The 15,912-nt window shown below is 36.7% G+C and overlaps 2 protein-coding genes across 3 annotated transcripts in view; one reads left to right on the top strand and one right to left on the bottom strand.

The window, feature by feature from the left end:
- LOC306878577 (disintegrin and metalloproteinase domain-containing protein 22-like) overlaps positions 1–15,912 on the bottom strand; it is a gene marked incomplete at its 3' end in the record, with an annotated part of 57,690 nt that overhangs the window by 16,892 nt on the left and 24,886 nt on the right. The window contains exons 6-14 of the mRNA XM_079431002.1: positions 14,258–14,321; positions 3,833–3,902; positions 3,599–3,669; positions 3,242–3,316; positions 3,043–3,114; positions 2,473–2,639; positions 2,303–2,387; positions 2,119–2,209; positions 1,941–1,992 (exon numbers count right to left, since the gene is read on the bottom strand). Coding sequence (XP_079287128.1) covers positions 1,941–1,992; positions 2,119–2,209; positions 2,303–2,387; positions 2,473–2,639; positions 3,043–3,114; positions 3,242–3,316; positions 3,599–3,669; positions 3,833–3,902; positions 14,258–14,321 — 747 coding nt within the window. The remainder of the gene's footprint in view (positions 1–1,940; positions 1,993–2,118; positions 2,210–2,302; positions 2,388–2,472; positions 2,640–3,042; positions 3,115–3,241; positions 3,317–3,598; positions 3,670–3,832; positions 3,903–14,257; positions 14,322–15,912) is intronic.
- LOC306878424 (claudin-12-like) lies at positions 4,548–9,187 on the top strand. 2 transcript variants are annotated; one of them, XM_079430774.1, is made up of 4 exons: positions 4,590–4,705; positions 5,754–6,055; positions 7,131–7,283; positions 7,371–9,187. In XM_079430774.1, the coding sequence occupies exons 2-4, from the start codon at positions 5,779–5,781 to the stop codon at positions 7,877–7,879; spliced, it is 939 nt and encodes a 312-aa protein (XP_079286900.1). In that variant the 5' UTR covers positions 4,590–4,705; positions 5,754–5,778; the 3' UTR covers positions 7,880–9,187. The 2 variants fall into 2 exon arrangements, with proteins under 2 accessions (XP_079286899.1, XP_079286900.1); XM_079430773.1 differs by having other exon boundaries at positions 4,548–4,705; positions 7,131–9,187.

Below are 15,912 nucleotides of genomic sequence, written 5' to 3'. Positions count from 1 at the left end.
TGACTGCAGACACTTTTAAACACTTTAAAGGGGTCATATCATGGAAAATCTAATTTTCCTTTTATAAAAAGAGTTACATTCTGCAAGTTTTGGAACTCAAAATTCCTCCACGTTCCAAAAAGAAAGTTCTTTAAACGAAACTAAAAACAGCTAGTTATGCAATCTTCATAGTTTGAAGCCAACTGGATTTCGGTGTGGATTGTTTTTTGCAGAAAGGCTTTTATTTAATTATGGGCTAGTTCAGACAATATTGGACCTGACAGCAAACCCAAAAAAGCCTGTTTAATTCCAAGAGGTGGAAAATACTGAAATCTTAGCTAATTTGATCAGGCTGAAATGCGTATGACCCCTTTAAACTGAGAGGAGCCAAATAATCCTCTCTTAACGAAACATGTCCCACAATGAGCTATCAGCCGAATTAAAAACCAGTAGAAAAAAAGAGCACACAGGAAACTGCAGAATGTTCCAACACAATGCAGCTTCTGCTATATCGCTCTCTTGACTGAATGCTATTAGATGGAGTGAGGGGCTGAAGTGACTCAGCAGTTGACTGGTCGACAGGACACGAGCGAGTAGCATGACACAGCCAAGCGTCTGCTCACCTGCTGTCCCATTCGGGATCGAGGGGAAACGCAAAAGGTATTAAAACACGGATAAAGACAAACCAACACACACAGACGCACACTGTGACATGAACAAACACCTATCGCATCACACGTATCTGATCACTTCACATCACAGCATTTCTCGAACGACCACTGTGAACATTTCTGACTGTTTTAAGCATATATACTAATTATGAGTTGTGGTTTGCTATTCTGTTAAGACAATTTTTCACTTTGACACTGACAAACACTGTTTATGAATATTAGATTGCTAAAAAAAAAAGAGCCAGTGCAAATTTGAAACATGAACATTGAAATGTCAAAATCCACATGTGAAATGTCAGCAGTGGAGAGCCAAAATTGGACTAAAATGATCAATAACACTTTCTCGTGACATTCTGAGGATATCATTTTCTAATTTTACACAGGAGTTCATATGTCAATCTTACAAAAATGTCCTATTTCACCCCAATATCAAAAGAAAAATGCAAATGTTTGGCACAAAAGAAAACAGACTTTTTATGATTATGAAGTTTTATTTGTGCAGTGAATTTTTTTATGATAATAATTACAAAGATTTACATTCATCTGAATGTAACTGGAATTTTTGTGTAATGTTCACTTGTGATTCTTATTACTGTAATACAATAAAAATGTATTTAAGGCAGCACAAATTATGTATGATAAAGTAAATAAATAATCATTATATAAAAAATAATTTAATAAATATTTAATATTTTAATTCATTTTTACTTTAATAATTAAATAATTCTATCATATATAATTATATCATATATATATATATATATATATATATATATATATATATATATATATAAAAATAAATAATTTGGTTATATTTGGCACAGAATTGATTTTAGGGTGAAATGCTAATCTGAAATATTTTGTGGAAGGTTTTGTGAGATTCACCCTAACAGATTGTAATGCTAATTTGCCCACCCATCAACAGTCTGTGAGGTTCCCATGAAAATGAAAACAGGACACAGAAATGAGTAAGCACTGGGACAGATGAATTGAGAAGCCAAATTATTTACTGCCACCTAGTGGAATTCATGAAAATCAGTGTTTAATCTGTCTCCACTGGCAGTGACAGAAAGTGTTATGGATCAGTGAGTGAGTGACACAAATTTCAAACGTCGTTACTTTGACTACATTTAATTTAAAGTTATTTAAGCAGCAAAACACAGGAACACAGACTCAGCACAAAGCATGACAGGCTGTTTTAGTAAGACTAATATGCATTTTCAAAAGGGTCTCAAAACTTAAGTGAGTTATGTGTGTGTGTTAGGAGTATCTGCTTTATTAGAAACTTACCCAACATCATCCATTATGCAGCCAGACCATTTATCTTCACATTTGCACTCCCCTGTGAGGGAAAGACGGATTACAGTGACAAACTATGAGAGTCCGTATGTGTGAGTACTGCTGTGTTTACTGCCAAAGCACACATATGAAAAATATAAAAGTGAGAATAGGAAACGAAAACACTCACCATTTAAAATGCGTTTCTTATCAGAAAAGATGCCGATATTTTGTCCCAGTGACTGTGCGAGAGTTATGGCCATTTCTTCAGTTTTTCCATACTACAAATAAGGAAAAAACACACCCAATAATAGCCTTTGAGACAGATTAATTTTCATTAGTTAAAAGTGTCTTGCATAACCACAACTACAAACCTCATTGACTCCGCCTCCTTTAGTGAGTGAACAGACTCCGCCCATGTATGAGGCTCCTCCGCAGTTGCTATGAAAACGGTTGCCCCTAAAAGGAGAGAGAAAACTGATTACAATGCCACTTTACCTGATCATAAAACTAATGTATGCTGTGTGTTTTCTTGATAACTCACGAGAAAAGGTGGACAGAGTCACACTTTTCTTTAATAAAGTCTCTTCGGTACTTCATAAACTCTCGTAATGTCACCATAGGATCGTCGTTGATGTTAAACCTGTTGTCCGCAGCCCACGTTTCCATCGCAACCAAGACAATTCTAGTGTTGAGTTGCTCTTTGAAGTACTACAGACACAAACAAAAATGATTTTATTAACAACAGGTGAATAAACAATTGCATCTCTTCCATATAAATCTGAATCCACAAGACACACGTGACGACTGCAGAATAATGGATCATTTTTGTTTTTCATTCTAGACCTCAGTTTAACATTGAACAACAGGCTAAAGCAGATAAATCCCAACGGTCTCTCACAGAGAGAGAGAAATTGAGGGATGTTTATGTGGCTGTCAAAGGCAGACACAAGCATATAAAGCAGCTCATGACGTGACTGTCAGACTGCACAAGGTCTATTTGTCTTGGGAAACCGATGAAGATCAGCCTTCTCTTTACAGTCTAAGAAAAAAATTATTAAAATGATGTAATGAATCAAAGAAGACTATGAAATGTACATTACTAGCAACTTACCAGATCAGCCATATTCACAACAGATTTGGCGTAGTTATTTGTCTGTCCAACGGAAAGGCGATGTTTTTTGTACTGGGAAAAATGAATGTGAATACATAATAAAATGAATGCATTACAGGCATACGAAAAAAAACAATAAAAAATTTGGTTAATAATATGTTAGTTAATTATGTTAATAATAGACTGTTACTCATCTTACCATCAAATGATCATTTATGACCATTAGCTCTATATATTTGGTCTCATCTGCAACATTCCATGGATTTTGTGATATCTGTGTGAGAAATTTGACAGTGCATTATTTAATACCATCACCCTGCAGCATGCAAAACATGAATACTGCAGAGAAACAGCTGATCTATACATTAGTGCTATAAAGAGTTCACAGCCCAGCTGTAAATATTTCATGAGTGTAGGAGAGGAAAAGAAAGACACAGAAGAATCAAAAAGAGAGCAGCACTTTCAACAGCACTGAAATCACATCAGATAGTCAAAGCTTAACAGAAACACACACCCACAAACACAAGCCATGAGTGTTGAGAGACAGTATACACACCTGTCTCTTTTTCCTTCTGTGGGTGGCACTGGACAGTGGAGGGTTCTGGAACGGTGACTCTGCCAGGTGAACTTAAACAAATATTAACTATCAGTATGGACAGTTGAGCATAAAGTGCATGCACACAAATCTAACACATTCTGCTTTATTAATTATACCCCATGGGCTCTTATTTATAGTGTACTCATGCTATATACACAATACTTTAAACTTGAACATGAGAATGGTTCATACCTGCAGAAATGAAGTCCTCTGGGGGGTCCAAACCAGGAGACTGATAAATCATGTGCACATGAACCTCCTCCTACAGGGAAAGAATGCGAGGAAATGATATGATTCATATGTGTCAAACACTCCTACATAACACTTAGTGAGTTTGATGAGACACTTTGTTCAGTTTGTATAAGAAAAAGACATCTCTGTCAGGAGTTTCTAAATTGTGTTAGTTTAACAGTAAGCTTCAAAGGACACTTTTGGTGATATAATGATAATTTTGTCACAGAATCTATGATCTATAATACAGTCAATCACATTTTTATTGAGACAATTTGCTGTCTAAAAGTTCTAAATGTATTAAATACAATATTTGTAGGCCTGAACAACTGTTTAACATTTTTAGTTTGTTACAGTATGTTACAGTTTTGTTGTTTGAATTAATTTTACCCAAAAGGATTTTTTTAAATGTTTTGACTTTAAAAAATATGACTACCCTATTCACAAGTGTGATATCTAGCTTATTGTGAAGAAATAGTTAGGATAATTTATAAAAAGATAAGATGGAGAAGTGGAAAATGAACGTTTGCTGATGGCTCTAAAATATGCAACTTGATTTGCTTGAGATAAAGCTCCATACAGACCGTGTCCTTGAAATGCCCAACAGAAAAGGCCACGGTATGATTCGCACACTGTTAATTGGAATAATTATCCCGGTTTTGTGTTTATTTACTTTATACTAAAAGTGAGCGCGCACGTGACGTCACGCCGCACCCGCGCTCCCGAAGAGTCCCCAAAACACAACACGACGAAACCGGACAGAAGATCACCGTTTCTGTGATAAAATGAGCGTTATATCACCAAAAGAGTCCTTTGAAGCGTACTGTTAATCAGGTATGTGCGCGATATATTGGTCCTGACAGCGTCACTCAGATAAAACTAAAGCGTAACAGGTTGTATCATAATGTTAGCCGTTAGCTGAGATTAGCTTATTAGCGCTTAAATATACTCTTGAATGAATCATAAACCACATCTGGAATTAAAACAAACTGTAAAGTTAATTAAAAACAGCAACTAACTTACAAGCTCGTAAAAAACACAACAAATGTAACTTTAAGTCGCGTCTGATAGAGACAGAGATTATCTTCTATTGTTGTTATGACAGATACTACGCAGAGATTTATTACCCTCCATGTAAACCGTACACATGCCTATTGTAAGTTACATATACACAGAGGCATTTATTGTTGTCTACTTACACTTTACAATTTGATACATTAACGCTTAATACACACACACACTTATACTTTACACGACACATATTTAAGCAATGCATCATCACTTAAGGGGGTTTTGGCTCATCTTTACTGTATGTCTGTGAGGGAGTGGACATTACAGGAAGACTTAAGTACACTTTCTGTGTATCCATATATTCATACATACATACATACAGCAAACTAATGCAAATGACTCGGCAAACTTTTTCTCTCTTCATTCGTGACCCTGGACCACAAAACCAGTCTTAAGTCGCTGGGGTATATTTGTAGCAATAGCCAAAAATACACTGTATGGGTCAAAATTATCGATTTTTCTTTTATGCCAAAAATCATTAGGATATTAAGTAAAAATCATGGTTTTTATTGTAAATTTCCTACCGTAAATATATTAAAACTTAATTTTTGATTAGTAATATGCATTGCTAAGGACTTCATTTGGACAACTTTAAAGGCGTTTTGCACCCTCAGATTCCAGATTTTCAAATAGTTGTATCTCAGCCAAAATATTGTCTTATCCTAACAAACTATACATCGATGGAAAGCTTATTTATTCAGATGTGTAAATCTCAATTTAAAAAAAAATTACCCTTATGACTGGTTTTGTGGCCCAGGGTCACAATTTACTCCTTGACTAAAATGTAATTTTGTGTCCCTTTCCCCACAAGGTTCCAGTTTTTCCTGCCTCCAGCCATGTCTTGTCGTGACATTCACGCCACCAATGCTTTCGCCTTCATCATCGCGATGCTGTCAGTGGCCGGTCTGACCGTCGCCACACTTATTCCCCAGTGGAGAACCACCCGCCTACTCACCTTCAACCGCAATGCCAAAAACGTGACCGTGTACGACGGCCTGTGGACCAAGTGTGTGCTGCGTGATGGTTCTTCGGGTTGCTATTACTATGATTCAGACTGGTACGCAAAAGTAGACCAGTTGGACCTCAGACTGCTGCAGTTCTGTTTACCTGCTGGTAGGTGCTCATGATGGGTTCATTGACCTCATTTCTCAGTTTTTAAGGCCCTATGAAAGCTGTATTCTTTTTCCCAAATTCCATGTTTTCCATTTTAATTGTGTTTTAATGGCTTAATTTTAAAGAATCCATATGATGTTTTTTAATGTTTTCTTTTTTGTTTATTGTGTAATGTATCGGTTTATGTACAAAGCTCAAAGTCTCCCACAAAGGGCTTTATTCTAGCTAACAGAGAACACTGTTCCAGACCTGCCTAAAACGCATTGATTAAAGTCCAGATATTACTTTTGCAAACATCTACATCACAGTTTGAAATACCCCAATACCTTTGGGCAGGCATTATGCAAAGAAAGAAAGTGAGGTGAATTGTAGTTTTGTTACTATGTCATGGAGATGTTGTGCGTTTCAGTGCGAAAGCATTGTTTGGCCTTCCGAAAATGGATGAAATTAGGACACAGTGATTAAGATTTAACAGTTAAAAATTTAATGAATCTTTAAAAATTAATTGTGAACAATTCCTTTCATTTTTTTCGTTTTATTCTTTTTTGGCAAACAGTGCTTTTAATGAGGTTAAACTTAATGAGGTTTAATTTTTTTATTAAAACAAGGATGACAAATTCTGATATTCCTAAAAAAAAATCGAGTTTTAAAAAACTGTAATATTATTACTGAAAGTACGTTTTTACAATAGTAATGTATTTCTGTCATAATGTCTTCAAGTTTCAAACCAAACCAAACATGTAGTGTAGCGTCCTATATAGTGAGACGGCGAATGCTGAAAACACCACGAACATCATTCATGCTAGTAGTAGACCGAACTGTGCTGCACATTCAGTCATTTATTGCATAATAAATAGCAATCTTTTTTGTGATTTATATTCTCTGACAATATATTGCCATTTGATAGTGTACAGTTCTACTTTTAAATTTATTCATCCAATTTGTGCCAAATTCCAGGACATAGTGTTGTACAGTAAACCTGATTTTTATGGCTTGATTTGGTGATTCTGTCTTCACCGTGGAAATCACCGGGCACTAAGTTCATTCTGTTGACATCAAACTCTTTTCTCCACAGGTCTGCTGTTTTCCAGCTTGGCTCTTCTGCTCTGTCTCACTGGCATGTGTAAAACTGCTTGCTGCTCCAAAACTGCTGACGACATCAAGAACTCCCGCTGCTTGGTCAACAGCTCAGGCTGCCATCTAGTGGCTGGGATGCTTCTGTTTCTAGGTGGGGCCATCGCCATGCCGCCCTCTGTCTGGTTCCTGTTCCACACGCGTAACCTTAACGTAACCTACGATAATTTGTTTGCCGTAGAGTTTGGGGTGTATGTGGCCATCGGCAGTGCTGGTGGTCTGATCTTAGCTGCTCTGCTGATGTTCATGTGGTACTGCATGTGTAAAAAACTGCCTTCACCCTTCTGGCTACCTCTACCTGAAGGGCCTGCGATGACCAACAGCCTCTCCGCGCAGCCCCTCGTGACCAACGGCTTGCCTTCTCCTGTGACATATGCACCCCAGGCCTTCCCTCCAGCAGTTCTGGATGCCCCCGTTTTTGTCCCAGCACATGGTTACCCTCAACCTGCACCCACTCAGCCTATGCCGCCCCATGTCTACATGCCACAGATGTCCATACCTGATGGTTACGGCTCAGAAGTGGGAGCCTCACAGGCATATTGTTACGCTCCCTCTCAAAGCTACGCACCTTCTCAGGGATACGCCCCATCTCAAAGCTACGCCCCCTCACAGAGGTATGCTGGACACCGCTATTCCACACGCTCCCGAATGTCCGGCATTGAGATTGACATTCCTGTCCTTGCTGACTGACATTGAGTTGGTTGTTTCAAATCAAACTGGTCAAACTGGTATTCTATTTCTAAAACTTAGAAATGGTAAATTAACTGTGGTAGTGAATTTGAAGTGAACAAAATAGTGAAATTAAAAGAAATGCCTTTATTCAATTAGTATAGCAGGCACCTTTTGGTTATAACACTGAAAATGGCCAAAAATGGTCATCAAAGTAATAACACAAGTGGAATTAGGAAGTTGCGTACCTCTCTCTCAATGAGCTTTATTCATTAAACACAAGAAGAATACATTTCTGTGTAAACTGTTCATTATTTCACTGAGTATGTTGCATTTAATTGAGTGTCAGGTTTACGTATTATATACACAGAAATACTTTCTACTAATTTTCATGACTCTAATGTCTTTATTCTGCTTTTAAACTTTGATAGTAACACTGAACTTAATGTTGATGTTAAGCACGGTTTTAACCTGTCAGTGAATATGATTGCTTGCTAATACCTAAATGTGATAAGTAAATGCTAGAAGGAGACGCAACCTACAACCTGTTTTATGACCACTTACACTTTTATTTCTGTTAAGCCATGAAGTTTCATATTTGCCTTTTAAGTTGCCTTATTGTTGTAATACCTGAACATCATGTTTTGTATTTTAACGTTGTTGTTATGTGAAGGAGAATTGATATTTACCTTGTTTATTATTATTATTTTTGCAATGGAAAGAAATTTCTGTTTTAATGTCAGTTTAAAAACTTCAAGATACTACATGAACACTTACATAACAGAAACTTTTTTTTTTTATACGTTGAAGTGTTTGCAGATTTTAGAAAACCTTGAAGTTTGACTCTTGTTACTTGTCTCTGCCTGATGCCTTTGAGGAGTTGAACTACTCGTATCAAGACTGTACTTCCACTTATTGATTTATGCTTTGTAATGAGCCTTACTTGAGCAACAATCCATTAATGAAACACTAGACTGCATTCTTTTAGTGCAGATGTATTGCGTTTTAAAGGTATCACACCAAACAAGTCATTGCAGTGCAACTGGAGCATTTGAATATAACATGCTCTAGTTGTATGTTTGTTTACTGTTACATAGTCACTTAATTCATTGCTAAAATGAGAGAAAAACACTGTCTTAAAAACAAATAGTTCCTATTACGTTGCCTATGACATTTTGCACAAATCAATTTCATCTTGCCTGTTGCAAAATGTTAATTTTGTTAAAAGCTATTGCAAAATGTTAATTGATGTTTTTTTTAACACAATCAGTGTATTGACTACTAATGTCTTGAGTGCTCTTTTTATTAAAGTGCAGTTAATTAAATGTCACTTTGTGTCTGAGTTGCTTTCTTCAGGGTAAGCATACCGGTAGAGTTATTTATTTAAATTACTGGGCTTAAATGTTTTATCAAATTAAAAACAATTATACTGCAAGCAAAGCAAGATAAATGTTGATTGTAAATATAATTCAATTCAAATCTGAAAAACTACATTTAAAAAAATGTGTCCCTAATATTTATTAATAAAATATTTATTATATTGAACATTGTTAGCACTCGATTATACACTTGACTGAATCAATAGAATTTTGAGTTTTTTATTAATATTTTACCCAATATGTGTTTAGCTCTATGTATTTTAAGCTTAGTAAAGTACAATGTCGAAAACTTAAAAACACATCAAACAAATATACTGAAATCGAATGAGAGCCATGTCTATCGAGTGCTTTTCATATGATACACAGAGAGGCTATGAAGAGCGTTTCAAATCAGCCACTCAGGAGGTTCCATTTCATATGGCAGCTCACTAGGTTTTGGACAGAGCCAGTCAGTCTCAAGATGTTTAACAAAAGCCAACCTGAAATATCAGACAACTCCAATATTCAACAATTACATCACTGCATCTGGCAGACACTTCTATCCACAGTGACTTAACAGTGAATTTGAGATGCGAATTATCAGACGTGTTCCCTGGGAAATGACCTTGCAGTTGCTAGCGCCATGCTCTACCAGCTGAGCTACAGGAACACTACACATCCTGCGAGCACACTCCTGCCCACTTGCACTCGTTGCCAGGGGGGAATATCAGTGCACTAGATAAGAAAGACGAGGGAGACACAGACCTCGTTTCTATGAAGGCTGTTCCATTACACCCCCATATACTCATGTATGAAAGGTGGCACTTTGTGAAGGATTAGCCGTATAACACAGATGGCCTCTCAGATGTATTGGCTTAAAATAAGATGGGGTTTTCTGTATCGGAGCAGAGGAGGGTGTGTGTGTGTGTTCTCTTGGGGACTAGATCATGAATAGAAAGCAGGTTGGGGGATGGCACACTTTAATTTTTTTGGAAAGTGTGTTAAGGATGTTGAGGGGGTGTGGTGTTCCAGAGACGATCACCCACCCCCAACACTATTAGCCCACCCGACTATCCACTGAACGAAAGATAGAGGGAATGAGAAACATGAAGACAAAAGGAAGAGATGTCTCTCCAAACACACGCATTCACATACAATAAAATGCAGAAAATGTTGACTGTAGAACAAAATGTTAATTTCCTGATCAAACTAGGACTGGCAACGGATTCAATATTTGAATCAGTTGCCTTGAAAACAAGTTCAAAACAGTAATATACTGAATTATTACAATTTAAAATAACTTAATTTTTAAAATATATTTCAAAATGTAATTTATTCCTATTGTGGGGCAAATAAGTATTTGATACACTGCCGATTTTTCAAGTTTGCCCACTTACAAAGAATGGAGAGATCTGTAATGTTCATCGTAGGTACACCTCAACTGTGAGAGACAGAATATTAAAAAAAATCCAGAAAATCACATTGTATGATTTTTTTATAATTTCCATTTTATTGCATGAAATAAGTATTTGATACAATAGAAAAATAGAACTTAATATTTGTTACAGAAAACTTTGTTTACAATTACAGAGGTCAGACATTTCCTGTAGTTCTTGACCAGGTTTGCACACACTGCAGCAGGGATTTTGGCCCACTCCTCCATACAGGTCTTCTCCAGATCTTTCAGGTTTCGGGGCTGTCACTGGGCAACATGGGACTTTCAGCTCCCTCCATAGATTTTCTATTGGGTTCAGGTCTGGAGACTGGCTAGGCCACTCCAGGATCTTGAAATGCTTCTTACGGAGCCACTCCTTAGTTTCCCTTGCTGTGTGTTTGGGGTCATTGTCATGCTGGAAGACCCAGCCATGAACCATCTTCAATGCTTTTACTGAGAGAAGGAGGTTGTTGCCCAAAATCTCACGATACATGGCCCCATCCATCCTCCCCTCAATACGGTGCAGTCGTCCTGTCCCTTTGCAGAAAAGCACCCCCAAAGCATGATGTTTCCACCCCCATGATTCACGGTTGGGATGATGTTCTTGGGATTGTACTCATCCTTCTTCCTACAAACACGGCGAGTGGAGTTTATACCAAAAAGTTCTATTTTGGTCTCATCTGACCACATGGCCTTCTACCATGCCTCCTCCGGATCATCCAGATGGTCTTTGGCAACCTTCAGACGGGCCTGGACATGTGCTGGCTTGAGCAGGGGGACCTTGCGTGCGCTGCAGGATTTTAATCCATGACGGTGTAGTGTGTTACTAATAGTAACCGTTGAGACTGTGGTCCCAGCTCTCTTCAGGTCATTGACCAGGTCCTCCCGTGTAGTTCTACGCTGATCCCTCACCTTTCTCAGGATCATTGATACTCCACGAAGCAAGATCTTGCATGGAGCCCCAGTCTGAGGGAGATTGACAGTCATCTTGAATTTCTTGCATTTTCTAATAATTGCACCAACAGTTGTTGCCTTCTCACCAAGCTGTTTGCCTATTGTCCTGTAGCCCATCCCAGCCTTGTGCAGGTCTACAATTTTGTCCCTAATGTCCTTAGACAGCTCTTTGGTCTCACCCATAGTGGAGAGGTTGGAGTCTGATTGATTGAGTGTGTTAACAGGTGTCTTTTATACAGGTAACAAGTTCAAACAGGTGCAATTAATACAGGTAATGAGTGGAGGATAGGAGGGCTTCTTAAAGACAAACTAACAGGTCTGTGAGAGCTAGAATTCTTGCTGGTTGGTAGGTGATCAAATACTTATTTCATGCAATAAAATGGAAGTTAATTATTTAAAAATCATACAATGTGATTTTCTGGATTTTTTTAATATTCTGTCTCTCGCAGTTGAGGTGTACCTACGATGAACATTACAGATCTCTCCATTCTTTGTAAGTGGGAAAACTTGAAAAATCGTCAGTGTATCAAATACTTATTTGCCCCACTGTATGTGGGCAAAAACAGTTGTGCTGCTTACAGTAATATTTATGAGAGAATCATTATACATTTTTTCAAGAATCTTTCATAAATCTTTTCTGAATTTCCCCTTGGGGATTAATAAAGTATCTATCCTCATAAATAGTCAAATCAAATACTATGGGCATTTTAGTGTTACGTCAGAACAACAACTAAGATTACAAGATTAAAGTTGTAATATTGTGAGAAAAGTAAAAATTATGAGACTAACGTTGTAGCAATACGAGAATAAAGTCAAAATACTTTGAGAATAGTCTAAATATTTCGAGAATAAATTTAAAATATTTCGAGAATAAAGACTAAATTAATAAATCGACTCGATTATCATAATTTTGACTTTCTTGAAATATTTTGACTATTCTCAATTTCGAATTTATTCTCAAAATATTTCTACTTTATTTTCATATTGCTATGACTTTATTCTCAGAATTTTGACTTTTTCTCAAAATATTACGGCTTTACTCTCATAATATTAGATTTTTTTTTATGTTGCACTAAAATGGCATTGTAATCAAAAGAACAGCATTTATTTAAAATATTTAAAATATTCTATCAAATAAATGAGATAATTATCACAATATTTTAGAAAAGCTACACTATCTGTAATAGTAGCTATATTCTTAGCTATTTGGCCAAGCGTTAAAATTATTTCCAGCAAAGCTGACATAAGTCAAAAAGAATAATATATTTTTGACGTAGTTTTTTTTTTTCAGATTTCAGACTTCATGGATACTGATAAATTATGTGCAAAAATTCAGGACCTTGAATTAAGCAAGTACAGAGGGTCCACTTTGATTTCATTATGACTTCAGGTAGGTTGAGAGGCAGAGACCCTGCATGTACTGTGAGCTTTGTACAGCATCTAGCAGTGAGAGACGCTACAGAGGCCAAAGAGGGACACGTTTTCATGTCCCCCGCTGCAGTGCGAGGCGGATAACAGATGCATGTGCCATATGGTGAACAGGACGATAAAGTCCCTCTGGTTTGTGACTGTGTCTGAATGAATCAGATCAGAGGACTGCCCTGTTGCTGAGGTCACCAACACGCAAGGTCATGGGGTTGATATGAAACATGACAAAGCCATCAACATAAAAACGATAAAGAAAGTCATTTCTCAGGGTGCATGTGATGCTCATGCTGACGAAGCATTGCACAACAAAAGGGAGAAGACGAGCATTCCACACATTACCACAGAAGTATACACACACACACACACACACACACACACACACACACAATATATATGCAGTGTATATACTGTATATATTGCCCCGTTGTTATAAAAAATGTATATGTGCTTAATGTATATGTGTATAATGTGCTTATAAAATCTAAGCATAATTACAAATATGAATATTTAATATACATTTACATTTATGAAGATATAAATTTGTGTGAATTATGCTTAATTGCATTCATTATATCATTACATACACCATTTCTGATGGCATAAAGACTCTGGATTTATAATAAGTGTGTGTGACTGGACAGATAAAACAAAGCTGAGAGAAAAAAGGCAAACTGTGAATGGATCATAATCTCCCTCGTGTCACTGAACAGGTTTCATTCTCCCATTAATAAAAGAACTTCAACATCTCAGCCTTTCACCGCTGCTCTAAATGACACAAATCTCTTCATTAGCATGTTCCTCTGTGAATCACTTAATGAATCCGATCATCGTTCTGTGACTGAGAAATTATATTTTCCTCTGTAAACCTCAGTGTCTCAGTGACACAGCTTTAGCTTGTCTTTCACGGATACGCCCTCCTCGTTCTCTGCCAGTGTCCACGTGGGATTCTGCCATTAGCAGATAATAGCTGTGCTTTTGCAGAGTCAGGTGTCTCTATCGAGTGTGTGATGGGCTTATCAGTCAACATATGACCTGTCTGCACAGGAAACCCCCTGTTAAACTGCTCTGGGTTGTTTTCTTGTCTCAAACAATCACTATCAAGTATACAGACACCTTAGATATATATAGATAGATATATACAGATATATATGATGATAAACATAAATCTTACAATACTGATATAGGCGATATTTGCTTTGTTTAATGCAGTGATCCACTACTTACACTTGTAGTATTCTCTCCTCCTGGCTCGATCATGTATGTGTGGTTCCCATCAAAGAACATCCCACTATAGAAAAAGAGAGATGGTGATGCATAACTAGTAAGTTATACAGTTTAGTGGTCATTAAACTAAAAACTAATGTTATACAAAAACATGCTAATTAAAGAGCATTTCGTATTGATGTTGAATGTCACTTACATTCACATTTAAATCATAATTTTGCAGATTTTCAATCCAAAATCAATTTAGAAGTAGACTAACATTTAAAGAATTGAATATAACAATAACTTTAACTAGAAAAGCAAAGTTTGTCAACAAACTTTGAATGCTGATTTGACCAAATTTTGATAAAGTTAGAAAAGCATTGAAGTTTATGTGCCTTTTGGATAGAGACTATGAATGGAACTCTTGCTTGATTTTGCACAGTATACTATATACTACCAACTAAAATAGAAAAACCATGCAATAAACAGTTGTGTGCTACATTGTTGCACATAAACCTAATCTTGTTGCAAGATTAATTCAGTGTGGGGCGTCCAGTTATCAACTTGGAAAAAGTGGTTACTATGCATTTTTGCAATTTATTGCACAAATATTTAGCATAGAGTAATGAGATTCATCCATCTAGATGTGTCAGTGCTGACTCTCCAAATGCAGGCAATTCTCACACTTGTTATGTACCAATAGCCTTGAGGAATAATGAGGCATAGTGGAGATTGTGTATGTGTGAGTGTTTTTGTGTGTGTCCAGATGTCTCTTTTAGCCTTGAGACATCCAGAGAGGATATCATTCTCTGCTCTGATAGAATTTATCTTTTAGATCAATCAGTCGGTGACTCTCAGAGAGCCTCCAGACGGTGCTGAGACACTCAAGGTGACTTCTGAAAGCATTAGGAGGATGATACAATGCCATTTAGCCTGACTACATTCATAAATACAGAGTGCCCTCTCACACATGAATGAATCAATGGGTAATGAGAAAATAAAAGTTCATCAAGACAGACTACACTGATTTTTGAATCATTTAGGGAAAATGGACAGATGGATAGAGACATAGATATATAGATAGACACGCTGCTTGCATCCGGTGTAGACATAATGTATCTTAAACTAACCCTAAGCCAAGTTTGTAATAACAGAACAGCCAATATAACAACATCACTAATGGCTTTATGTCAATCATCCGCAAGAAGTAAAATAGCTCTCAGTCGATGAGGGGTTTTAAAAGTGTCTGCTGGAGGCTGTCATCAGCAGCCCGTGACTGTTTTCAGAGCATAACGCTGTTTGTCTGACCCGTAATACGACATTAAGATAAAGCACCATAAACTACAGTCTCAGCAGCACACTCCTCCCTCTCAAACATACACACACTGTTCTCATCACACATAAGAGACAGTATCATTTACTCTTAGTATTATCTCCTCTCTTAAATGTCACGCTCTATATACTCATATTTACCACAGTTCATTTTGGGGTCTGTAAGTTTTTAGTTTTATTTTATTATTTAATTTTTTTTAACAATAAATACATTTATAATGTTAAAAAATATTTATATTACAAATAAATGGTGTTATTTTACACTTCCTATTAATAAAATAATTTTTATCAAAATGTATTATGATTTTTGCATAAATATTAAGCAGCACAACTTTTTTCAA

The sequence above is a fragment of the Barbus barbus genome (genome assembly GCF_936440315.1).
Source record: "Barbus barbus genome assembly, chromosome: 12".
Lineage (NCBI taxonomy): Eukaryota > Metazoa > Chordata > Actinopteri > Cypriniformes > Cyprinidae > Barbus > Barbus barbus.
Note: the sequence above shows the minus strand (reverse complement) of the source record. Positions and strands in the feature narration are given on the sequence as shown.